This window comes from Micropterus salmoides, unplaced genomic scaffold, assembly GCF_014851395.1.
Source record: "Micropterus salmoides isolate LMB-PRFRI ecotype aquatic unplaced genomic scaffold, ASM1485139v1 Ms_hic_scaffold_9, whole genome shotgun sequence".
Lineage (NCBI taxonomy): Eukaryota > Metazoa > Chordata > Actinopteri > Centrarchiformes > Centrarchidae > Micropterus > Micropterus salmoides.
Window position 1 is genome coordinate 25,213,294 of NW_024044681.1, and position 25,939 is coordinate 25,239,232.

At 39.4% G+C, this 25,939-nt stretch overlaps 3 protein-coding genes across 5 annotated transcripts; 2 read left to right on the plus strand and 1 right to left on the minus strand.

Moving 5' to 3' along the window:
• The first annotated feature begins 2,578 nt into the window (after positions 1-2,578).
• On the plus strand, positions 2,579-7,133 carry zgc:175280 (cationic amino acid transporter 2 family protein). The gene is made up of 11 exons (XM_038709033.1): positions 2,579-2,948; positions 3,133-3,288; positions 3,438-3,594; positions 3,787-3,920; positions 4,032-4,254; positions 4,384-4,520; positions 5,088-5,190; positions 5,756-5,889; positions 5,984-6,150; positions 6,411-6,519; positions 6,630-7,133. Exons 1-11 carry the CDS (start codon positions 2,579-2,581, stop codon positions 6,770-6,772), a joined length of 1,833 nt encoding a protein of 610 aa, XP_038564961.1. The 3' UTR covers positions 6,773-7,133.
• Positions 7,134-7,646: 513 nt separating this feature from the next.
• kif20a (kinesin family member 20A) lies at positions 7,647-17,453 on the plus strand. 3 transcript variants are annotated; one of them, XM_038708755.1, is made up of 19 exons: positions 7,647-7,799; positions 9,453-9,626; positions 9,882-10,010; positions 10,539-10,658; positions 10,818-10,956; positions 11,129-11,304; positions 11,875-11,974; positions 12,161-12,373; positions 12,715-12,826; positions 12,920-12,994; positions 13,114-13,257; positions 14,121-14,289; positions 14,418-14,570; positions 14,773-14,912; positions 15,095-15,197; positions 15,416-15,611; positions 15,699-15,790; positions 15,888-16,025; positions 16,781-17,453. In XM_038708755.1, exons 2-19 carry the CDS (start codon positions 9,459-9,461, stop codon positions 17,156-17,158), a joined length of 2,745 nt encoding a protein of 914 aa, XP_038564683.1. In that variant the 5' UTR covers positions 7,647-7,799; positions 9,453-9,458; the 3' UTR covers positions 17,159-17,453. The 3 variants fall into 3 exon arrangements, with proteins under 3 accessions (XP_038564683.1, XP_038564684.1, XP_038564685.1); XM_038708756.1 differs by having other exon boundaries at positions 9,885-10,010; XM_038708757.1 differs by lacking the exon at positions 16,781-17,453 and adding an exon at positions 16,622-16,739.
• A 67-nt stretch (positions 17,454-17,520) lies between these two features.
• Positions 17,521-22,574, minus strand: cdc23 (CDC23 (cell division cycle 23, yeast, homolog)). The gene is made up of 16 exons (XM_038708758.1): positions 22,420-22,574; positions 21,752-21,824; positions 21,066-21,203; positions 20,895-20,937; positions 20,686-20,791; positions 20,459-20,591; positions 20,047-20,224; positions 19,853-19,950; positions 19,482-19,563; positions 19,192-19,345; positions 18,970-19,089; positions 18,795-18,870; positions 18,637-18,698; positions 18,373-18,451; positions 18,164-18,283; positions 17,521-18,072 (listed from the first exon to the last, which is right to left on the minus strand). Exons 1-16 carry the CDS (start codon positions 22,530-22,532, stop codon positions 17,920-17,922), a joined length of 1,728 nt encoding a protein of 575 aa, XP_038564686.1. The 5' UTR covers positions 22,533-22,574; the 3' UTR covers positions 17,521-17,919.
• Positions 22,575-25,939: the final 3,365 nt, after the last annotated feature.

The following is a 25,939-nucleotide window of genomic DNA, read 5'->3' on the forward strand; positions in this document are numbered from 1 at the left end:
TCTGAAGTGCTAGAGTGCAATTTACCCACAACAAATAAAAATCTCACTGTCATATGCGCTGTTGTCTTTGGCACCCGTGTCTGCATGTGACCAGTGATCAGTTTTCCAGGCAGCTTTAATCTCTCATTGCATTTTGCCAGAAGAGCTGCAGGGTGATACCAGCAACCCCTAGAAGCAATGGATCGTACCACTGTGTTCCTCAAACAATTACTTGTCTCCTTATGCTCTGATGAACAAGTCTTCAATTTTGTTGCTGAGCAGATGTCTCCAGTGAAAACAATTTCAGTTTACAACATGTTGACTCATCTGTGACTCAACCCAACGTCGTGTCCACGAGACATCAGGCACATGGGCCATCTTAAAGGTCGAGGATGGAAGAAAGCTGTCCCCCTCTCCATCAGTTAAAAATTTAATTACGTTTAATCTCATATTGATCATAATATGGTAGAGCTGTTTGATCAGCATCAGGAGATTCAGAAACCCTGAAATGTTTTCAGAACATGCATTTGCTGATCTGATAACACAACCCTCATGTGGGGGATGAGACCAAATATCAAACACATATAATCAAGATTTAGAACAAGGATTTGTTTTATGTATTAAATTACAGTAAAATGTTGTAGCTGCGGTATTGCCATTTTTTGTAAAGTTTTTATAATTTTAACTGAAACAAATCATGAGACTTCTCTTTATTTAGAGAAGTCTCTAAATATAGTAAAGGGATATTCTTTTAGTTGAGAAAAACTAACAGAGGGAGAAGTTGGACAAGGTGACAGAGGACTTTAGAAGATCTTGCAATTTCAGTTTATTGCAAAGAAAGTGCAATTAACTGAAAATTATAACTTGGTTGTTTTCAGCCCAGAATTGAATAAATTAAAACAAAAGGTAACTGAAAATGTCCAAACCGTTTTAACTTGAAATTAATTGCAATGAGTTAGTAAACATGTTTTTGCATTAAGCCAAGTTAGAGTGTAACCTGTGATTTATTTGGTGTAAAACACACCAAATAAATCACACTGTAGTATATACAGGTACACAGGGTATCATTTTAATTGGTTTAATTAATGAAAGCCAAGCGAAAGCTTTACTTACTGTTCTCAGCAGTTCAGAGTATTTAAATTAAATGTTATTAATGTGGTCATTTTGTGCAAAGATTTGGGTTGAATTCAAAAATAAAATATCAAATGAAATTTTTGGTTTATTTTAAATGTCAATCATGGTATTATAATTATTACAATGATATTATATTATTATATATATCATATTATATATTATATAAATATTATTTTTGTGTTTTCTTATAGAAATTATGAATTATAAATGATTAATTTGAAAATTCATACAGGAGTCTTCTGTCAGAGATTACCCACAATTTAAAGGCATGAAAGCAGAATTTGGGCCTCCGTCATATCATCTACACACATAAGAAACACCTCTATAAAATGTATCTTACTGTTTTTTCATGCCTGAAATGTTCTCAAAGAAATCATTCTGCTCTTGTCTTTTTCAAAAATGGCACGTAAGTCTGAAATGTAACATTATGTGTCAAAAATGTTGAGTTGTGAAGAGCGAATGGATTTATCCTCACAAATAGTGTGGTCTGGTGCAGATCAAAACACAGTCACATACGCTGCAACTTCAGCAGAACAGGTAAGGAAGTCTTTCTTATAACGATGCGTACATAATCTACTGGATATGATCGCAGTTTGTTTGCTAACATAGTTTTGAAAGTCTGCATCATTTTTTAAATAAAAAGTTATTAGCTGACGATTTAGCCAGTGAGGAATCATCCATACATCACTTAAACAGTAAAATAATACTGTAATGAATCTTTCTTGTTTAATTTCCGATGACATATGAACTGATTACCATCAATAATCTCTGTCTGACATGGATGAGTATAACTTAACGCATATCTTGACTGTGTGAGCAAGTGAAAACCACTTAGTGTGGAACGCACACTCTAAAAGTTCAACAAGAGCTTATTGAAAGTGATGTACAAGGTGTTCATTTCTTAGTGATTGCAAGGCTAAAAGACCACCTGCCTTGCATCAATTTTACAGCACAAACAGTGAAATCACTGGTGATTTTATCAATATGTAGTTACTTTAACATGTGTGTCGCTCACACACAGATCATTTTACAGTTTCAAACTATTGCAACATTGATTTATTCAATAGCTGATTCAAGATTTCTGCAATGCAGATAAAATGGACTAAAATGAGAAAAATGCTACACACTAGGACAACATTTAAATTATAGATTAGTTTATTTGTGTCTCATATTTTGAATGGGAGCATTTAAATTAAAAATGTACTTCCATTTTACATTTTCAAGAGAAAATGTTTCCCTCCTTTGACAAGAAAATGTGAGTGGTTGCATGTTATTTTTGGAACAGTATGCTGAATGTTTATTTAAAATCACAAACTGTCCAGTTGTTAAAAATACTATTCACCTAGACACATTCTGGCTTGTCTATTAGCTGTCTTAAATCTACACTGCAGGTATGTGTTATTGCTATTGTTGTGTTGCTTTGTCTTGAATCAACAAATTACCACAAAATGTCTTGATTAATAGGATGTCTGGTGCAAAGATACTGCTATTTCTGCAGAGCCTGTCGCGTAGGAAACCTCTGGCACCTGACGGAGAAGAGTCCAACTTTCGGCGATGCCTGACCACCCTCGACTTAGTGGCTCTGGGGGTCGGCAGCACACTAGGGGCTGGTGTGTATGTGCTGTCAGGAGAGGTGGCCAGAGCCGTAGCCGGGCCCAGTATCATAATCGCCTTCCTGATAGCAGCAGTGGCCTCCATCTTTGCAGGGCTTTGCTATGCTGAATTTGGAGCTCGGGTTCCCAAGACTGGCTCTGCCTATCTCTACAGCTATGTGACTGTGGGAGAGATATGGGCTTTTATCACCGGCTGGAACTTGTTGCTGTCTTATGTCATAGGTAAAGATAGTTCCGCTCTGAATACATTTCCTGTATGTGATGGATGTGTAATTGTCATGTTGGAAAAGTCTCTTCGGTGAATACTTCTGTGCTCTTAAACCTTGTCTTGATATTATGAGCCTCAAATATAAAGTTGGGTTGGAAAAGATGGTTGTGTTCTATCTCCTTGTTTTCTGATTTTAAGGGACATCAAGTGTTGCCAGAGCATGGAGTGGCACCTTTGATGATCTCATTGGAAATGTAATTGCCAACTCTCTGGGCAAACAGGCTGCTATGAATTTATCTGGATTAGCTCCCTTCCCAGACTTCTTTGCAGCCGGCCTCATAATGCTCTTGGCAGGCAAGTTTCATTAGCTAAACCCCTGAGACTTCATACCAAGACACTTTTTTATGTTTTACTTATGCATATTGAATATCTTTTTATAAACAAGGTTCTGTTGTGTTCATAGTCATAATCAATTTTATATTTTTTGTGTGTTTCCTTTCTAGGGATTCTTGCATTTGGTGTTAAAGAGTCAGCTATTGTAAATAAGGTTTTTACAGCAGTTAACATCGTGGTATTGCTGTTTGTTGTCCTCTCTGGAGTCATTAAGGGTGACATCAACAACTGGTACATTGGTGAAGATTCTCTCCAGGATGGATATGAGTATTGGTTCTCATTTTTTTTATATATAATGTACCTTTAAGAAAAAAAAATGGTGTTTTTCAGGCAGCTGCTGTCAATAACACATATTTTAGGTGACCTTTGCAGCTAAATGTGGGTTTGAAATACGTAGTTATCAATCAGTTTGTTGATTGTTGTTGAATGACCAAGCATCAACGTGTCTATTCTTTACAGAAACTGCACGTCACTGAATGAAACCGCCAGGTATGGCAGTGGAGGATTTTTCCCTTTTGGCTTTGAGGGAACATTAGCAGGAGCGGCCACTTGCTTTTATGCATTTGTCGGATTTGACTGCATAGCCACAACAGGTAAATTCATTAACACATTAAAGTACACTGCGAGACTGAAAGAGGATGCAGTGGCATAGCACAATATAAAAGACAATAAGTTACTATAAAATAAAATGTGTTTTTCTTCAGGAGAGGAGGTTCAAAATCCTCAGAAGTCGATCCCACTCGGCATTGTGGCGTCCCTCCTCATCTGCTTCCTGGCTTATTTTGGTGTGTCTGCTGCCCTGACTCTTATGATGCCATACTATTTGCTCAGTGTTCACAGCCCGTTGCCTGTGGCCTTTACATACATTGGTTGGGGCCCTGCAAAGTATATAGTGGCTGTGGGATCACTCTGTGCACTGTCAACAAGGTATGAAATACAGTGTGCCATTTACAAACTCTGCAAATCCTTTCATTCACAATTACAGATTAAAACAGAAGCAAATAACACGAATAACTAAATGGTTATTGATGAGTCATTTGAGTTTTTCCCCCACAGCCTACTAGGATCAATGTTCCCGATGCCCCGTGTTCTCTTTGCCATGGCCAGGGACGGACTTCTCTTCAGACCCCTCAGTAAAATGAGTGAAAGACAAATTCCTGTCATAGCAACCCTGGCTTCAGGAGTTGTTGCAGGTAAAACGACCAATTCAGTTCATAATAGTCTTTTTTTCTGTATTTTTATTCTATTTTTTTTTAGTAGAGTTTTTATTACAGAAATTCCCTCCTGTTCCCACCTTAGGTGTTCACCCTCATGCTCATAGCTTTGCCAATATTTGGCAAAGGTTTCAGCTGGGTCTTGTCAAGCTGTACAGTACAGAGCTGAGTAAATATGCAGTGTTGACTGAGCTCCTGAGTTCAAGCACACAACCTGTGTCAAACTGTCAAGACATTTTCTGTGGGATCCCAGTCATGAGATGTTTGCCTTGTCCAGAACAAATCTGCAAGCTTATATGTTCTCCGGAAGTTACAGTTGGATGACTTTTACTGATAAGAAAAGTAATGAGTTCATAAAGTAAAAGATATTTACAAAAACAATGTCTGAATTGCTCATCACCATATGTTACATACATTTTGAGCGTCAAATTTTTTATTAAAAATTGCTGACCAACCACAGGTGAAATATGATTTTTTGAAATTAGTGTAAAATCAAATTATTAAAGTTTATAGAAATTCTTAATATTATTATTCATATCTTTTCAGCTATCATGGCATTGTTGTTTGATCTGAAGGCACTGGTTGAAATGATGTCAATTGGAACCCTCTTTGCCTACACACTCGTTGCCATATGTATCCTCATATTAAGGTATGATTCATCAGTACGAAAACATTACTACTCTAATCTTAGTAGTTACTATGTTTGTGAGAAAGCTTATTTTTGTGGGTGGTGTTGGTGTTGTGGTGGGAAAAACATGGCAGGGCTATACAGCACATGTAGGTGAAACACCTGTATGTGAAACTCAATGCCTAGACTTTGTCTGAAAGTCAGGGTTGGAAAATAACAATCGCTGTAATTTTAGATTACAGTATGTTTGAAACTGAAACTGTCTATGTGCTATTGTCAAAATGTATTGGTCAACGAGCTTATAGTACACTTTGATCAACTGCTATTATAACAGCCGGCAGACACTGTGTAGTCTCTACATTAAAAATGCAAGTTCAGTGTCTGACAAAAGATTGTTATATAAGATAATTAATAGTACACACACTGAATTACATACAGGGATTAAACTGATGTGAACCAGGATAAAAACTAAGAAAGAATAAAACCCATTGAACCTCCGTGTTTAAGTTACAGCTATATCCACATATAGAAATAAATGCTAACACAATTCTTAGGTGCATTTATTTATTATTCCTCACTTCCACAGGTACCAAGCAGACCTCAACGAGGATTCAAGTTTCAGCAAACCAGAGCCCTTTACAGTTACTGAAGTATTATGTCCTCCTTCACAAGCCACCACGCGGACATCAAAAAATGTGTCTGTTTTAACAGTTTTTATTAGTAAGTGATCGTCTTAACATCATTCTTGAATTGTATACTGTATAAAGCTGATTCCATTGTTAATAATCATTTGAACTTACATTGTTCTCTTTAGTCTTTTTAGCTATCATCCTCAGCATCGTCATATCTGGGGCTGTAGACTCCCTGCAGGCCCTTGAGTGGTGGAGTTTACTTTGTGTCTCAGTGGTCGCGGTGATGCTGGTCCTCATTACCCTGATCATCTGGAGACAACCACAGAGTACAACCAAAGCTGCTTTTATGGTATGCCTCGTCTAGTGCTGGTTTTCTGGGAGCACTTGTAATGATACAATTTAATATTTATTTCAGCCAGTGAAGCATCATTACTGAAATTATAAACTTGAATTGCTAAGTCTAGGAAATCACTCCTAATAGAATAAATAGAATAGCCAACCAGTAACAATTCTTTTTTTCTTGCAAATGTTAAGTTCAAATCAGGAAAACTGAGTATTTTTGTCTTTGATATTGCCTGTCATAATGTTACTGCTTTTTTATATACATAGGTTCCTTTTGTGCCGTTGCTTCCTATTTTCAGCACCTCTGTCAATGTCTATCTGATGGTTCAACTTGGATCAGACACATGGATCCGCTATGCAGTGTGGATGGCAGTAGGTGTGTCAAGAATGGCACTATGAAATACACGTTTATATTTAAACTAAATGTTGCACTAACATCAAATAAACAAGCATGGCCATTATGTGGTCTCACTTTTCTGTACACAGGTTTAATCATCTACTTCTGTTATGGTGTTCAGCACAGTGTGCAGAAACAAAGGCTTCGAAATTCACACAACCAGGTCAGGATTCACAGCATCACCACCGCTATGGAGCAAAACTTTGAACCTGAACAAGATTTGAATGTTTAAATGATGTGACATGATTGATTTACTGATACAAACATTTAGTGGGCAAATCATCAAGCCAAGCAAATTTGGCCAGTATCTCCTGCTCCTTTACTCACAGTTACATCACTTTTATGCAGTTTAGCTGTTTCATATTTTCATGTAGGCTATGTATTATATTGCTAGTGACAATGTTGTGGCAGTGACAGTTTTCCCACTGCACCCAACTCCCGATGTAGCTTAATCAGCTATTAAACAGTGTTTAATGTATTTATATTATAACTTTCTATTATCATGTAAAATTTTCTGTCAACATTTTTTGTAATATGCACGTGAAATAAACAACTTTCCATTTTCTGCCTCCTGTTTTCCTTTCTACTTTGCATTCAAAATAATCGTGTCCTCCTATTTTCTTTACCAAGTTGTCCCCTTCTTTCTTTCTTTGTTTCTTTCAAGTCCCTTTAAATCCACTGTGAGACATGTATCGGTAAAATGTCACCTTTATTAACAACACGTGATAGAAACTCATGACAGGAATGTTTGTTTAAAGGAGGCACAGTTCACATAACGCACCATGGGCGCTTTAGCTTGTGATGAAGGAAACGAAGCGTCACGAAGTTCTGAATCACTATGAAGCGACTGTGTAGAAAACGGTTCACTGTTTAGAAGCATTTCATTTTAAGACCTTTAAAAATAGATGATTAATCTCAAGGGCTTTATCCTGAAAGAATAAATGTGATTTATACGATAAAGTCAAAATGGCGACATCTGTTGGTCAAACACTAATATTGCTGTTAAGCGCAACGTCACTAGCTTCAGCCAATCAGTGACTCGCTCTGCAAGAAAGCGCATTGTTCAAAAACGAAACGGGTAAATTAACCGAGCTGGGGTTCAGAGGTAGGCAAGTGTTAGTCCCTTTCAGGTAACGTTAGCTCTATGTGATACGATTTTAATCCAATAACGTTACCTCTAGGTTGGGTTTTGGTGTTTTACTCACGTAAGAAGATTTAAAGTTAGCTCCTGGAAACCGGGCGTTCATCGCACTTTCAACGTAAGTTAAATTATCTTTGATTAAAGGTGGATCATTCAATGCTAACGTTAACGTTAAATAATTGTATCGTAAACGTTAAACCGGTTAGTCATTACAGCTGTAATTATAAATGTTGCCTGAACTGACGTTAATAACGTTAAAGGTTTTTATCCAGATAACCAACAGCAACAACATGTGCATTCTTGAGATTTTGTTTGGTGGAAGTCATTTTCAAAACTTCCAAACAAGGACACAGCTTCGTGAGCACGTTCAGTTAATAACAGTAACGTTAACTTGTGTATTCACGCACTCAACTCGTGTTGAAACGGGTTTTAATTCAAATTCAAGTTAGCTAATATTAATGAAAATGAGCCGTCTTTGTAAAGTTGATTAACTATCCAAAGAAGGTTAAAGTCAAAGGCAACTGGACTTGGTTGAAGATTGAGTTAACTAACGTTATGTTAACGTTACGCTAAACCGTAGAGCATATGAGGTTAACGTTAGTTGGGTAACGTTAATGTTATTCTCTAGTTAACGTTAGCATATTAGGTTAGGTTCCTGGGGGACTGAGGGACAGCCTGAACGTAACAGAGTTACAAGTTGCCATTGTTACCTTGAAAACAATGTCCTGACATACTACACAATATCTAAGAACGTTACCGTTAAGGCCATTCACGTCTTGTTTCATAAAAAAAAATTATTCAAATGTAACCGCCTCTGTGAATTCACCCTTGAAAGTGTTATGTCTGCCAACGATACACAGAACAACCTTAAAGTTAAACATTTCGACTAAATAATGTGGCTTCGTCATGATTTCTGAAAATACATCAAAAGTTTATTTATTCAGTAACTTAACGTAGGTTTGTCCAAATGGCAAATACATCCTCATATTCAGCTTAGCATAAGAACTTGCATTGAAAATGCAACAGAGGAAAATGTTTGTAGGGGGCGTGGTCTCGTGGCTAAGTAGTGTGTGACGCGACCACTGCTCTCTGACCGAAGTGACTTATGGTTGAATCATCTGTTCATATGACAACAAGAATCTGTGTGATTATGTGTACAGTGGGGGAAGAAAACTGTGTATGTGTAGTTCCTCTTAACTGCTCTAGTTTTGTTTGGCTGTCAGTGGTGCATTTCAAAGTGAAGTTCAGCCCTATTAACTATTACCTTTTTCATCCCACTGGCTTATGAAGGCATGGTTAAACACTAGAGAAGCCCAGTGCTGTCAGAAGCATTTTTTGAATTTTATTTATTGATGGAACTTTTCTGCAGTTATACTGGTCAGGCCAGATTATAGCCCGGGGAATTGTTTTCCTGTTAGACTACTCTTGGAGCTATTGTTTGGCTTTGAAGGGAAATGCAGGTTTCACACATTTTCCCGTTCACCTAGGTCACGTTGTCCCACAACACACCCGTATTTTAACTAGTCGTTTCCTGACAGTGAGCTGCTGCCTGAAGACGGCACACGTGTGTGACCGTATCTGAGATGGGTCTCATTGACCTCTAAAAAGCGTTTATGTATTAATTTCTAAAATGTTGTATATTTATAGATCCTATAGCTTTATGGAAAGGGACATTACGAGGTGACCTTTTCATTAATTTCCTGGCTTACAGCCAGTTTTGAAATGTGTTGCAATTCCTTCATACTCATGCAGATGTATCTTCCTGTAACAGGTAAGCATGGCGCTGTCTTTGTCCTCCCCGTGTGGAAGCCCCTACGATGAGGACGAGGAAATGCCTGTGTTTGAGTCTACGGCAGCAGAGCACGGAGGCCTGGCCAGACCACGTCTCCCTGAGATTTCTGTCATTTCCCCTGGCCTGGCCACGCCGCCACCCATTACAGAACCAGTGAGTCGACAGGAGAATCATTATAAACAATAAATTAGGTTTTATTAACATTCAGCATTTCTCACCAAAACATGTGCATCCCTAAGGTGGAATGAAACATGAATGCAGCACGAATGCATTTCCTACCCCATAAAACATTTGCAAACAACCTCTTTAAAACATTTATTAAAATTGACTGGCTGTTTTCTTCCTCCCATTTACTGGCTTCTATGTCAGTAACAGTACATTAACGATGTTTTTCATTTGGGTCTCTAGCAGAAACTAGCAGCAAAACCTGCCTTGGTGAGACAAGAAAGCCGAGATGAAGGGAACACAGAGAGGGTGAAGGTTTTTTTGCGCATCCGGCCACTTATTAAGACGGAGAGAGATATGGGAGAGGAACAGGTAAGACTATGAACCCATTAGTAGCAGAGGCCGACCAATACTGATTTTACAGATTTTAAAATCCGATATATCGGCTGATATTTTTCTTCTTTTCAGAAACACATATTGTACATCAACAAAGATTATCCCTATCATTTCTTATGTGTACTTATGAGACCTCGCCAAGATAATGTGACCCATTTTAAATTGTTCTAAATGGTACTTTTGCAAAAGTACAGTTTATTATGTCAGCTGATTGCAGTGTTTTGTGTTGGATTGCCAACAGGGGAGTTTCATAGTGCCGTTTGTTGGACAAACTGTGCAATGACAACACTCACGATGAAGGCTCCCTCTCTCCCTTTATTTTTTGTCATTTCGTAATTTATCGGCTGTTATAAACACTGACACTGATTTATCTGCATTTACCTCATATCGGCACGCTGGTTTATCAGTCAGGCTCTAATCAGCACTTCTGTAGGTGTGTTTTATTTTATTTTTTTATTGCTTTTAGTGCACCTGCACACTACTGAAGTTTCACTCTTATTTTAGGGTTGTGTGGCTATCCAAGATGAAGAGACTCTGCTGCTCAAAGCTCCAAAAGAATCCCAGAACATGAGGACCGCAGAGAGGGGCATCACCCAGAGCATGCACAAGTTCACTTTCTCAAAGGTAGGAGACACACTTTAACACACCTAACTTGTTGTTTATTACTATGGTTAAATGTATTGCTGGTAATGAATGTGCATAGCAACTGATTGATGCTGCATTATGAATATTTCTAATTTAAAAGCTATATACTGATGTTTTTTCCTTACCTATATTTTATAGATTTTTGGGCCAGAGACCACACAGCAACAGTTTTATGAGTGCACAATGAAGACAATGGTGAAAGACGTGCTTCAAGGAGAAAACAGACTCCTCTACACTTATGGGGTCACCAATTCTGGAAAGACCTACACTATTCAGGGTAAGGTGTTTTATTTGTTTTTTTTTCAGTCTAAAGCACAGGTTTGACTGTGGCGTTAGTGTGTGCAGCTCTGTGAATGTGTGTGTTGTAGGCACTGATATAGCATTAAACACTCACATGGTCAGTTAAATGCCAACAATGCACAACTTAAATCTCAAACTTTGACCTGCAGGCAGTGGTCGGGAGGCAGGCCTCTTGCCCCGGACTTTAGCCTCTCTGTTCAGGAAACTGCAGGGTCGTCTCTATGTTGCCATGAACCTGAAGCCTGTTATGTATCAGGATGTGAGGCAGCTTGACCCTGATGAGGTCAGGGTGGAGGAAATCCGCAGAAACTCTCTGCTCAAAGAGGTAAACAGCTTTTAGATGTCTTATGAAATGAAAAAAATGTATTTCCTTGTTACACTGTGTCCCAGTGTCTATTGCTGCCAAGTATGTGCTTTTATATTTAAAATGGTATCTCAGCTAAAAAGTAGCTCCACGTGCCTCTCTTAAATGCAAATAACTCTAACCGAAGTAGTGTACAAAGATTGTATGTTAATGTCTGAGTAAAGGGAAGGACTGTCATGTGTCTATCTAATTATGTGAGTTGGAATGGCTAATTATCCTTTTTATACATACAGACATACACTGAACAAAATTATAAACACAACACTTTTGTTTTTGCCCCCATTCATCATGAGCTGAACTCAAAGAGGACCTGTTACATGCACAAGTCATACGTCAAACAGTGGAAGAAAATTTCAGTCACCAAAGACCATTTCATGGGACCTTTTGTGTAAACTTTCATGCAAATATTTGGTTTATTTTTTTTATTATTGAGGCTGATCTGAATAGCCACACGTCTCAAGAATTTGATTATCTTCTAGCACACAGATATGAGCTGGTGTATTCTTCTTGTGTACTCTTTGTCTGTTGCAGGATGAGAATCTGACTTCTCGTCGCGGTGGTACCACTACAATCTGGGACAGCGGCGTTGGAGGACTCTCCTCTACAAGTAACATTGCCACCCAGCTTGAAGGTGAGGAGGACAGTATTTGTGTTGCGTTGGACAGCAGTATATTCCAAAACTTTCAAAGGCCGTCAAACACTTATTGCCTATTCCAAATTAAATTCCATTTGTAGTATACATCCTGAATACTTATTAAACTGAGCCCTGTCTCCATTACATTAATATCAGAGCTGCCATTGAACTCTGTCTCTGCAGACACTGACAGTGTTTGTCTGGAGCCTGACAGCCTTTCACACAGTGGAGGAGATGATCTGGAGGAAGGTGTACAGTTTTCTATCTGGGTCTCCTTCTATGAGATCTACAATGAGTTCCTGTATGATCTGCTGGATGCTTCGCCCTCCTCGCAGCCCAGAAAAAGGGGCACACTACGGCTTAGTGACGACAAGCAGGGCAACCCCTATGTAAAAGGTAACACTCACTCATTCACAGAAAAATCTTTCAAGAACATTAAACTGTTTAAGTAGTTAGAGTTTGAACCTCCGGAAGATCAATCTCAGTATCCAGCTTCTCCCATCTGACATATGTTACAGTTCATTAAGCAGGAAATGGTGTTTCTTTCATTCCCCCCACTTCTTTCTGCACTTTACCTTCCATCTTTTGATGTTCTATTTGGTTGCAAGTGCCACACCACATTATAAGAAACACTGTGCAATATATGATGAAAATTATTTTAGAACTACTTTAAAATCTGTACAGTGGTAGGTTGCAAGAGTTTTAATTTATTCTACTACTTCCTTGTGTTCCATCAGACCTCACCTGGATCCAGGTCCGCAGTGCTGAGGAAGCTTGGAGGGTTCTGAGGGCTGGACGTCGTAACCAGAGCTTTGCCAGCACTCACCTCAACCAAAACTCCAGCCGAAGGTAGGAGCACATTAAATGTTTGGCTTGTTTTCCTTGGATTTATTTTGATTTACACTTGTTGCATCTCTGATCATAAATGTATCACCTACACAGCCACAGCATCTTCTCCATCCGTGTCCTGCACGTCCACCCAGAGGAAGAGTCAGGCCAGGCCACGCACATCAGCGAGTAAGTTAACCTTCTGTTACCTATGTTAACTTTAAGTTTTGGTTAATTTTGATTTTGGTATATTTTAAGTTTGTAAATGTGATTAAACATTGATGTGTCTTGTGCTGTCTTCTTTTTAGACTGACTGTGTGTGATCTGGCTGGGTCTGAACGCTGTAAAGAGCAGCGTAATGGTGAGAGGATGAAGGAGGCCAACAACATCAACACCTCCCTTTTAACACTGGGACGCTGTATTGCTGCTCTGAGGCACAACCAGAACAACAAGTACGTGTTAAACCATAACTTAGAATGAAGCCACACCACTGGTTCACTTTTTAAACGTTTGATGTGGAAGTAGTGATGTTCGTACATAACTCCTGTAGTAAACTTGTAAGGCCTTTTGAGTTGTGTTTCTAAGGTCAAGAATAACCTTTTAATGCCTAGTTCCTCTCTAAAGTATGTTAACGTCTGCGATAATTATAGTATTATTCCATATCGAAGCAATTTTATTAATATACTTTAGTTCATTTTATTATCCCAAATAGGAAACTTGGCTTGCAGTCAGGGCACAAGATAAACATACAAAAATCAGATAAACACAACAAAAAATGTGACCAGTACATACAGTACACTAAAAACACAAAATAGTCTCTAAAATGCCAGGTTACCTGAGACAATTAAGCGGGGTTATTGCACAGGGAACAAACCCAGAATGAATTGGGATTTTTGTGCACTCTAATCTAGACCTGGCCTTGCAGAGAACCTGCTAGTCAAAGACAGCAGTCAGGTTAGTCTATTACCTTCAGGTTACCATGCCATGCGATCATAGAATAAGTAAGAACAGATTCAATAAAAAATTTAGCATTAAATTTCAGGTCACTATCAATGACTATTTCAAGATATTCTGTTCAGTCAATTCAACACCAACTCCTTTTAATGAAGGTCTGAGATGGGTGTTTGGATGATTTACTTCTAAAATCAACGACAATATCCTTTGTAGCATTTAACGGGAGGAAGGCCTCGTCACATTTCATAGGCAGTTTTACCTAATGCTTCACAGACGAAGATTTTTTTTTATTTTATGATACTGGATTGAACTGTTTTAAGAAAAGCCTATAATCTAAAAAATTTTTTGAATACATCCACAGGTCGCGACCCCCTCAAGTGGTGCCCTTCAGGGATAGTAAACTGACCCGGGTTCTGCAGGGTTACTTCTGTGGCCGAGGAACCTCCAGCATGGTGGTCAACATCAATCCATGTGCCTCCATCTATGACGAAACCCTCCAAGCCCTCAAATTCTCAGCTATCGCTACTCAAGTAAAAAAAGAAAAACCACTGCTCTTTTACTGTACATTCAATTTCTGTGATTTTTAGAGTGACAGATTTAGTTTTGTATGGAGGGATTCAACCAAAGGAGAAATAAAAGATCCTTCATATCATTTCAGTTGGTCCATGGCCCGTCCACAAAGACCAGAGTGGCATACATCCTGTCGCTATTGCGTGAGCCAGCAGCAGATGGTAATGAAAGCACGGTGATGGAAGAGGAAGAGGATGAGAGTGATGATGAAGAAGGAGATATCACCATGTTAAATACTGAGGTAACATGTTCCATGTTCATGTATAAGGCAATCAGAAAATGTTGCTATTAAAGCTTTCTGAGGGAGTGTTTTGCATATTTACATAAACCTCTAGATGATGCCCTTTAGATAAACTTAATTATGTTAGTCATTTATTTTAACCAGCATTTCAGATGTCTCAAACTTCTCCAGTGTTCCTAACAGCTGACTTTCCTTTATGAAGCCTTTGCTGCAGGCCATTGATGTCCTGAAGAGAGTGGTGCAGCGTCAGCGGGAAGAGAAGGAGGTTCTTGAGGCAAATGTGAGAGAGCAGGTGGTCTCTGAGATGATGGAGGTCATCTCTAGGATGCAAGATGGTTTCAGGTGTGTGTGTGTGCTTTAACTCAAAATATTTCTAATACTAACCAGACAGCATTTACTACAGGACATGTAGTAAAAGCATTTCTAGCAATGTTTTAGATGTGAAACCCAAAGGGCCTCGAAGTTAAAATGAGAAGAAATGTCTGATGCAGATACTGAGTTGTGACGTCTTTTTTGCCCTATAGTGAGACCTTGGAGGCAGAGAGGGCTCTAATCGAAGAGAGGTGTGAAGACAAGATAGCCAACATGCAAAAACATTTGAAGAAATTCTACAGCCAGGAGCTGAAGGTGAGAGCTAAATCATCAGGCTTAAGTGTGCATTACTCTCAGGCAGTGTCTGTCCCCATGGTGTGGTTTCAGTACAGGCATAATCTATACAATCTACAATTTAGTAAAAGGAGATCTTTCTACAAGTGCAAGGAGCATCCACCAATTTAACTGGGTTATATTTGTATTGCTGTTGCTGTCTGTACTAAGATACTTGAATCTAATCTGTTTTCTTTTAGGAGCGTGATGAGGAGATTGAAGCTTTGTCCGCTGCTCTTGAAAAAAATAAGGCAGCTGAATCGGTCCCCGTGTCAGGGCCGCAGGGAGACTCTGAGGGGCCTCGACGTTCTCAGCGCCTCACTACTCAGACAGAACTTGGCAGACTGCATGCTGAGCTCAACCAGTGTCGCGCTGAGCTGCTCACCAAGACACAAGGTGACTGAAACCCTGCTCTGATTATGTGTTGATGTTAGCGTATTGTTAATGGTAGGTGACTGTCTCTTGTTCTGCTTGCCTGTGCAGAGCTGACAAAGCTGAAGATCCAGCTGGATGTCTCAGGTTCAACCGGCACCTTCACCAACGCTGCGGATCGCAAGCTGGAGGAGGGTCAGCGGGTTAGTTACCGCTGTGTCATATGAAATGCACCATTGTTTTTGCTGCGTGCGAGTGTCTATACCCTCAGAAAGCCTAAAATTCCGACTTTTCTAACAGAACTTGCGTCAGCTACGCCTGGCTCTGCAGAGGCTCGGGGTGGACCTGCAATCTGGTGAACGAGCCTGCTGTCGCAACACAGGAGGGGAAAGGCTGCGCCAGGCTTTAACGACTGCAGATGAGACACTGGCCAAACAGGTAAAACCATAGCCATGTACAGTATAATGTCATTTATATTATTTTATAAACTGAGCTTTTCTGTAATAAGTTTCAATTATGGTTTTTAATTGGATAAGACCAGTTTCCAATTGGAAGTGAAAATAGTTCTGCTCTCTACTGCTGACAACAGTAGCTGAAGCTCAGCTGAAAAAATACTGAACTAAATCAAGACCCCAACATACGCTTACCTGTAAGCACCTGCATGTGCAATTTCAGTTAAAGCTGGAGTAGGCAACGTCTGGCAAAAAACCACCTCCCTTCAGGCTTCCCTCCACAGCCATTTCATTCGGCCAGGCTTATTACATTTTTTTAAATGATTGAGCATTTAATTAATTGATTGCTGTCAGTTTGTAAAGAGAATTTCCACAAAGAACAAAAAATGCTTCTGAAATTAATTTCCCAACTTCAAGGTAGACTGTAATATCTTTTCTCACTTTAGCTGCTTATTGATGATTCAACTTTAGAGAAGCTATGATTATAAGTATTTTCAAGCAGCATCTGTTTAAAGTGTAATTTAAAATACATTTTTTTCTCTCCCTCTACTCTTTTCACTAACAATCTTGATGCACTGCCAGCTTTTAAACTAAATCTAGGTTTCTAACATCTGCACCAAGTGATTACTGTGCATGAACACTTTTTCTCTTTGTTTCATTCAACCTTCCACCTCCATCCTTTACCTCCACTTCCTCCTCCTCTGTGGTCTTGTCTAACCCTGTTGACTGACTTCTTCTTAGGACCAGATCCTGGTGGAGCTTCAGAATGGCCTGATGCTTGTAAGAGCTGACTTGAGGCGGAAAGCAGAGACCCTGGCCCAGACACAGGCTGCCCAGCCCCAGCTACCCCCCTCAGGTTTTGCTGTGTCCACCACACCAGGTTCCTGCAAGAAGAGGGGTTGTGGGGCCGCTGCAGCAAGTGACACTGAGAACCGGCCTCCGCAAAAACGCCCCCTTTTCCAGTCTCTGTTCTCGACACGTACCCCAGCGCGTAAATACAACAGTCGGGCCGTTGAAGATGAAAACCATACCCCCTACTCACGGATCTTGCGGTCTCGCCAGCAGTCTCCACCTCGCAGCCCTGTGCTGACCCCTCGTAGTCTCCGTGGGAAGTACTGAGCACCTCTTTGGAGCTTTAGTGGGAGAGTGCATTTTTTTTTAATATATTATGCCAAAACAGTTATTTGCTGTTAACTTTATAGTATTTTTTTTTTGTGTATATATTCACGTTTGCAGTGAAACTCACTGTCATCATGCTTTAAATGGGGCTTGCAGTATACTACTAGGGAAGTTGAGGTGCTCTTAAGCAGTAAAGCTGCTCAGTGGCTAATAGTCACAGACTAAAAATAGTGCATGTGTGTTAACCTTTTCTGCCTCTACTGTATTCTGTTAATAAAATACACAAAATCCATGAGAACATGCATCTTTTTCACATTATAAAAATTTACCCTTCTCCATTGTAACTACATTTACTAACAGACTTTGCAGAGCAGATATGCTTTATTTAAACTATTTACATATACATAGCACTGATGGTGTCCCTTGAGTTTCTGCTCGGAAGGATTTGTTTTTACACTGACCTAGCATTAAAATTACCAAAACCTTGTGTATTTGCTTGATTTACACATTGCAGTGAACAGTCTTAAAATTTATTACAAGAGCTTGGACTGTTTAAAAACCTGTTTGATCCTAGATAAAAAAAAAAGATCAGGATTGCAAACTTTACAAATGCAGTTTAATGTAATTAACAATTCTACGCATCAATAAGTAAATCCTGACCTGTAAAACACTGACATTTGGCAAAGTCAACCCCCCTAAGTAGTTTCATATCACAGGATACACATTGTCCATTTTAAAGCCAGCAAATGGGAGGGTGGGTGTCAGGGTGTGAAGGAGATGAGGTTGAGTGGAGACACCCTCCTGACGGGAGTGTTGCTGTTTGAGAGTGGAGCGAACAGATCTGCGGATGGCGTCTCAATTTGATCTCTGACCTGTGAGATCTGCCTCAACAGAGCCTTTCCCTCTTCGCGAGCCTACAAGCAGAGTGAGCACAGACACAAGTTAGTGTATTAGTACTATTACATCAACTAGAGAGCAGTGCTCTGATTATGCAGGCACGCTTACATCGTTGTAGTCACAACAGCGCTGAGCATAGAAGGACGCCTCATCGTAGAGCTTGTTCTTGAAGTAGTACTGGCCCAGGTACCGCAGGGCTGTGCTCACCTCAGCATGCTCCAGTTGTTCCTTTGATGATGACATTTTATTAGAAATGATTTCTTTTAAACGACTACGTCACCAAGGTGTCAAAAATTAACATTATTTAAAATCCTTACCCCACAAGAGAAAATGTCTTGGATGTAAAGCATGTAACACTGGGCAGCATCCTCAGACTCATTCAGCTGTTCATGGAGTCTGCCAAAGGAATAAAAATTCACATTTAGCACCCATTATCTCTGGGTCATGCAGATAACATGATATCTGACATCAGAGAAAAGCTGCACATCAGATCTTCCTTTTGTGCTTAAGCGTTAAAGAACATGTGGCGTGAGCTACTTTGTTTTATTGATTTTTTATGTATTTCCTCAGGATGCACTTACTTTGCCAGTTTGAGTAGAGCCATTTTCTCTACATCTCTAACAGAGTATGCCCTCCAGTAACACTAGATGAAAACAGAATAGGTTATGGTCCAAATAAAAAACTAAAATGAATTTATTACACAAACCAGGAATCACTGACAGGTTGGTAACATGCGCACCTTCTTGGCTTCCACTTGCTGCGACAGTTTTTCGTAGCTTTCACCCAGGGCGACCAACATGCGCGAGTCATTGGGCCTACAAAAGGACATCACAGTATGTCAAAACAAATACGACCATTTGGTTTATGAGCATACTTCATTCTTAGTAACACCTGCATGAACACCTTTTCCATACCTAAGCTGGTGAGCCTTTCGATAATAGTACAAACAGTAAAAGGGCATCTTGAGGATCTCATATGTCTGACCCAGGCCATACCAGGCACGGTAGTCCCGCTTGTTCACTTCAATGGCATGCCTGTACACAAGGAAAAACATGGTAACGACAATATAATCTGGTATAATTCCTCTACACTGCTGTGAAAGGTCTGGCAATGAGTAAAAACTCCATCATCCTGACCTGTAGGCCTGGATGGCAGCCGAAGTGTTCTTCATTTCCATGTACTCATGGCCCATGAGGGTCCAGGCGCCAAGGCAGCGAGGGTTCAGCTTGAGGGCCCGCTGGAAGTACAGAGCTGCCTTCTCATGCTGAGAGCGTAAACTGTAATAGTTGCCTGTGGATGAGACACATCAATTACAATGTTTATAGGACATTAAATGGAAAAAAGCAAGCAGTACATCTGTGAGGTTGTCAATTCATGCTTACCGTATGTATTGGTCAACTAACTGTTCCATCACTGCGGCACTTACCGATAACGCAGCACGTCTCCACTCTGTACTTGTCGATCTCCACCAGGTTGTGGGCCAAGTAGCTCAGCTCTGGCTTCATGCTCTGTGGAAGCATTCAACGGCATCAACAATACAACAAAACATCTAAAAACAGGTCTTTATAAGAACATTAGTCAGTTCTAGACCAAAGTTTTTTATTTAGATCCCCCATTGTGACATAATTCAGAGGTCCAATAAAAAAATTAAGATAATATAACACAGCCCCCTGCCAGTAAGCTTCTTGTTCTTGTGCAAGGCACTTTGCCCTACTGGCTGCTATAATTTAGACCTCTAACCTCCCTGTGAAACAAGACAACACACACTTCTATGTTAATCAATAAGGTATCACTCACTTTGACGTAGAGCAGGTTGGAGAACGTGTCCATGTTGTCGATGCGATACGGATCCTGCTCCCTCAACTCATTGAACAGAGCCAAAGCTTGGTCAATATCTGAAATGAATCAAGACAGGAGAACTGTAAGAAGTAACCTGTCCCCGTAACATTCAATTTCAGACAAAAGGTTTTTGAAAAAGGTAGAAAACAAACTTCTGATGTTGTGGTAGGCGACTGCAATCTGTGAGATGATGTAGGTGCTCTTAGAAAAGCCAGCATCAATGAGGTTCTGGTATTTCTGCAACGCTTCTTTGATCATCTGCAGCTCTGTGTACATGTGGGCCACAAAGAAGTCTTTAATCCAACAGTCTGGCAGAGACAGGGACTTTAGCTGGGGAGAAAGACCAAGGTAGATGGAATCATTTATCAGCCCATATAAAGACCTCAGATGGAGCATTTCTTTACACTGATTGGTTAGGAGCAAGTTTTTTGTTTTGTTTTCGGTTTGTTCTTCAGACATAAAAGTATAGTTTAAAAGTCATGAGGCTGTGTTGTGAGGACTGCTTTTGGGTTTGGACACAATGCGATCTACAATTTGTGTATGTGTAAACACAAAGACAGTTACCATTTCAATGTTGGTGACAAGGTTACTAAGCTCCAGCCAGGCTCCCCAGTGAAGAGGAAGTGCATGTATTGCCTCAACAAAGACCTCCACCGCCTCCTTCAGCAGATCCAGCTTTCGTAGCACCACCCCGTACCTGTGTTCCCACATACATATATTTATATACACAGTTTATGAGCAGTCCACTGTATTCCTCTGCAGTGTGTACACTTTAGAGGAAAGGTTCTTACAAGTACAGGGTGAACCCGTCCAACTCTCCTGCAATATGCTTCTTACTGAGCTCAACCCTCAGCTCTCTCAAGGCTTCGTTGCGCACCTGACCCTTCTCCAGAGGACCTAAAACCACAAAAAAAAAACCACGAAAAGTTCCGTGTTAAAGATTAAGAAAAGGACTTTCAGTTCTCTTTTAAAAAAAGGTCCAAAACAGACAAGTCCTCACCCAGGTTGTCCACAGTTTCATCATCCTTCTTTTTCTCACCCGACTGAAGACACAGACGGAAACTTTCAGAAATGGTTCCCAAGCATTACAATCAAAATGAAAGCAGTCTTGTCATCAAATGAAATTGAGGATCAAAGGATGCTGGCATGCCTGATATGATCAGAATCTTACCAGATAGCGTGAATACATGTAAAGGAAATAAGCCTTCTGACTGCAGCAGCCTTTCAGAAAGTACGCAGCACGGTCATACTCTTTCAGGTCAAAGTAGGATTTGGCTAGTGTAAGTGCATCCAGGTCTTGTGCATCTTGCTGTATTTGTGACAGACAATGAAAAAGAAAAGTCATCCTAATCATCTTTACCAAGTCAACTACATAACTGATAAATAAAGATTAATCTAATTGAAAAACACAATAAGGCTTTCATAAAGTAGTAACAGTATACGCCACTTCTGAACACCTCATATTTCTTCCCTATGGAAGAATTTTTTAATACTCAAAATTATGCCTTTGCTTGTAGTTAATGTGTCAAAGGGTAGATCTAGTGATATTCTTTATCTTCATACAGTCAACAAACCCTGTGAAAAGACCAAAACTGAACAACAAAATGACCCTACTAACAAGTATAGTTAGCCATAGTAGCCAAATTCTTATCCCTAGATTAATGTCTCCCTGTTGTCCAAAAGAAAAAAACCAGAAAAAAATTAATGTTCACACTGTTCCACTGGGTGACATGTTCCTTTATTACGATGAAAATGGGCAAGGTAGTTTATTTTGAGGAGATCCCACATATGAAATATGAAATGAATATGAAAACTAATTAAACCCAGAAAATCCTTAAGCCATGGCAGTGTACAGACCTCAGTAAAAGGAGGTGATGGGGGTAATTCATCCTTGGGCAGAGGGTCCAAAGCAAATGCCAATTCAGAAGCCCTAAAATATAAACACAGGAAACATGTGAAATAACAGTGTCATTGCAGTCAAGGTGATTTTTAGGGTTAGATTTTTTTTTTGGTGATATCAAAACAGCTTTGTTCTTGCAGCAAACATGAACACCACTACACACCTTTCACCTTTCTATTTAATCCAACTCTGCCCATTATATATATATATATATATATATATATATATATATATATATATATATATATACGCTAATTGACAGGAATTAACAACAACTACAAGTTGAGCCCAGTCAAACATTAATACACCTTCCAGTACTGTCATCTGTGTCTGGCAGCTAAGTTACAAATTATTTCAGCTCAGTGTTTTGGTCCTTAGGGTGCATTTAAACTTTCTAGAACAATACAATCAACGGATGATTTAACGACGCTGAAATATAACGTTAATAGTGTTCTATATTTCTTGTATTCAGTGAGCAGCATAAGCTAAATTGTTATAATGAGACTTGTCAACAGCAGTACCCCACCGTAACGGTTAGCGAACAGCTAACTGTAACGCTAGGTTACTAAGGCAGAGGAGCAGAAACACAGGCAGTTAATGGCACAGTAGTCTCAGTCAGTCTCACCACTTCCCGCTTTGTAAAAGCCCTCTTTCTTTACAAAGCGATATGATCGATATTAGCTGTTTCTTGATTTGTACCAGATCCCCAAACTCACTACAGAGAGCCGCCATTTTCATACTTTACAAACCAGGTATACTATTGGTGGAAATTACAAAGAGGTGGCCCCTTCTTCTTCTTCTTCTTCTTCTTCTTCTTCTTCTTCTTCTTTGGGTTTTTACGGCAGCTGGCATCCATTGAGTAGCATTACTGCCACCTTCAGGCTATGTTTACCCTTTGCTTTCATTCATACTAAACCCGCCTATCTACTGTAATACAGTCGCCCTCAGAAAACCAAATATCCATTTCCTTTAATGTTGACTTCAACATCTCCTTTTTCAACTGCTTCTTTTGCCACCTTATCTGCTCTCTCATTTCCCTGAATTCCCGAGTGTGCAGGGACCCACAGAAATATGACATTTTCCCCCTGCCTAGCTATTCTTGAGTTCATAAATAAGACTTCATAATGCAAGTCCAGGTGACTTCTAGTTGTGCATGTCTTCATGCTTATAAGAGCTGACACAGAGTCACTACATATTAATATTTCTGTCCATTCTAACGCCATCAATATGGCAAACAGTTCAACTGCAAACACACTCAGACAATCAGATGTTCTTTTGCTAAGTATCACCTGATACCTAGGAACAACAACTGCAGACCCTGTTGCATCTGTTTGCAAGTCCTTTGACCCATCTGTGGAAATCTGAATACTTTCCCTATACTTACATTCCCTATAGCTATAATATACACTAGTTAAATCAGCATTCTTATTATTGCGTTTAATCTTAAGTAGTTCCAAATCTACACATGGTATTTCAAATTCCCAGACAGGTCTGATAGGCTACACCACATTTGCGCCAAACTCTTTATCATATACCCCTGTATCCTTTGCCATTTGCTCCCCTGTCCACCCAAAACTTGTTTTTTGTGTTGTCTCCTTCTCCCAGCATGTCTGCAGCACCCTTTGTGCTGGATGGCTATCTCCATGCCCTCTTATATTGACCCAATAATTAGCCCCCAGCTGCTTACTCCTCAACCACAAGGGCATTTCACCTGCTTCTACTTGGAGAGCACATACTGGGGAGGTTCTAACCGCTCCTATGCACACTCTTAAAGCCCGAGCTTGTATAACATCCAGGTCTGCTAACACAGATTTGGCTGCCGAACCATATACAATACTTCCATAGTCTAACCTTGATCTTATTAAGGCTATATATATGTATTTCAGCGATGCTACATCTGCTACACGCCCCAATCCTGCAAGACACTTCATGACATTTATAACTTTTTTACACTTATCAACTAAATATCTAATATGCTCCCTCCATGTTAATCTCACATCAAAATATACTCCCAAAAAACGAAAACTTTCAACTCTTTCTAATTTATTTCTATACAATTTCAAATACCATTCCCTGACTTTCTTTCTTGTGAAGAACATAACTTTTGTTTTTTCCACTGAAAACTTAAATCGCCATTTTGTTCCCCACTTTTTGACTTGATTGATTCCATCTTGCATTTTCTTAGCTACGTATCCCACATTTCTCCTTCTTTTCCACAATGCTCCATCATCTGCAAACAATGATCTCCCCATATCAACAGGAATTTTTACAAATACATCATTTATCATAATGGAAAATAAAGTTAGACTTATTACACTCCCCTGAGGTGTCCCGTTCTCTACAGTATATTGGCTAGATAATTCTGCTCCTATCTTCACCTGAATAGTTCTTTCATTTAAAAAGTCCATAATCCAATTAAACATTCTCCCTCCAACACCCATTAGATTCAGTTTAATTAGCAATCCTTCCTTCCATAACATAACATATGCCTTTTCCACGTCAAAAAATACTGCAACCATTGTCTATTTATTTACTTGAGCTTTCCTTATTTCATCTTCTAGCCCCAGCACTGGATCTATAGTATGCCTTCCCTTCCTGAAACTGCTTTGGTATGAAGCCACCATTTCTCTTTCCTCTTATTCACCATACGTTCCATTAACTTACAGATATGAGACGTCAAGGCAATTGGTCTATAGCTTCCAGGTCTGCTGGCATCTTTTCCAGGTTTCCTTATTGGAATTATTATAGCCTCCTTCCAACTCCCTGGTATTATTCCATCTACCCACACTCTGTTGTACAACATCAATAATTTTTCCAGACTTTCTGGACTTTATCATACAATAACATATTTCATCTTTCTCTGGCAAGAGGTAGTCCCGCCCACCAAGAGTGACATCATTCTTTTCCCGCTTAGTTACCAAAATAAGAGACTGTCTTTGTCTAGTCAGAAAAAAGATTTGGGAATATTACTAATTACTTGTTAAAAATGTAATCAGCCTAATCCAAGTACCAAAAAATCAAAGTACTGTAACCTGATTATTTTTAGTTACTTTTGGATTACTTCCATGCCAAATAGCAAATGAAGACAAGAGAAGTACCAATGATGCGTAGTCTGCTCAGTGTATTTTTAGAAAAATATACAAAATATTCCATTCCCATGAAATCCAAAAATTTTTTTTAAATGTTTTTATATGATACGCTGTGCACTATGTCACCACTATGGCAGTATCTGGCCCATCAGTGACAAAAATGTGTTATGTAGGTATTCTCAATGATATTTAAAAGTTTGTCATGTGGAAAAGCATTTTAAAATGTTGATGACTCATTCTGCACCTAATAAAAACATTTCTCAAAATGAGCTGCTGAAGCATAGTGTTTCTTGGACCGTGCCCCACTGATTACTGTACAAAAACACATTTCACTGATTTTGGTGAAACTGGATCATATTTGATGGAGAAATATTAGAAATATGGAGAAAATATATTCTAGTTTTCTCTCTGATGTCTCCTGGCTGTTTGCCTCAACTCTGTGATTCAGTTTCCTGATTGACAGATAGCTTTACTTGTAGCTGAAGTTAGTTAACAGCTACCTAGCTGCTGTTATTAGCTCAGTTAGCTGTGCAATCACTGGTCAGATTAGCCTCAGAGCACCAGGGGAGTGTTCAGACTTTCATATATATATTATTTTCTAAACGGCGTGCCATATTATATATATATATATATCATACATCCTCTGTTGGACACGTCTTCCTATTTTCTCCACATAGCAAAAGTCACTTAAGAAGACTGACAAAGTAATCAAGTAGCACTGCAGTTTACAAGGCAGAACAACATATTTATTTTGTAACTCTTATGTTTGGCCTACCTACATACATTAACGTAGTGTCTTGTGTTGAATCAAATATTGTGTGTTTCATGCATTTAAATTAGCAACAGTACCTGCAAGCTTATATGGGATAAAGACATCCCAACATCATCAGGACTTTTCACTCTATATATAGCCTTTGCCTGAGACCTGCATTAGCCCTGGGCTTACAGCTCTGTTAGCCATGAGCTTACAGGCCTTTCAAACTCAAGACTTCAAATGTGGGATGTCCCCGAGCTCAGGGCTTAACCCTTCTGCAGAGTGGGGCTAAGCCCTGACTT

Excerpts from the sequence above, each read along its gene's own strand:
- kif20a (XM_038708755.1), top strand. The coding sequence starts at position 9,459 with ATGGCGCTGTCTTTGTCCTCCCCGTGTGGAAGCCCCTACGATGAGGAC. Across the intron at positions 10,011-10,538 it reads GAGATATGGGAGAGGAACAG|GGTTGTGTGGCTATCCAAGA; the intron begins GTAAGACTATGA and ends CTCTTATTTTAG. Across the intron at positions 14,290-14,417 it reads TCTCAGCTATCGCTACTCAA|TTGGTCCATGGCCCGTCCAC; the intron begins GTAAAAAAAGAA and ends ATATCATTTCAG.
- zgc:175280 (XM_038709033.1), top strand. The coding sequence starts at position 2,579 with ATGTCTGGTGCAAAGATACTGCTATTTCTGCAGAGCCTGTCGCGTAGG. Across the intron at positions 3,595-3,786 it reads TCTCTCCAGGATGGATATGA|AAACTGCACGTCACTGAATG; the intron begins GTATTGGTTCTC and ends TATTCTTTACAG. Across the intron at positions 4,521-5,087 it reads GGCTTCAGGAGTTGTTGCAG|CTATCATGGCATTGTTGTTT; the intron begins GTAAAACGACCA and ends ATATCTTTTCAG.
- cdc23 (XM_038708758.1), bottom strand. The coding sequence starts at position 22,532 with ATGAAAATGGCGGCTCTCTGTAGTGAGTTTGGGGATCTGGTACAAATC. Across the intron at positions 20,792-20,894 it reads TGAAACTGTGGACAACCTGG|GTCCTCTGGAGAAGGGTCAG; the intron begins GTGAGGACTTGT and ends TTGTGGTTTTAG. Across the intron at positions 19,951-20,046 it reads CGCCTACCACAACATCAGAA|ATATTGACCAAGCTTTGGCT; the intron begins GTTTGTTTTCTA and ends GATTCATTTCAG.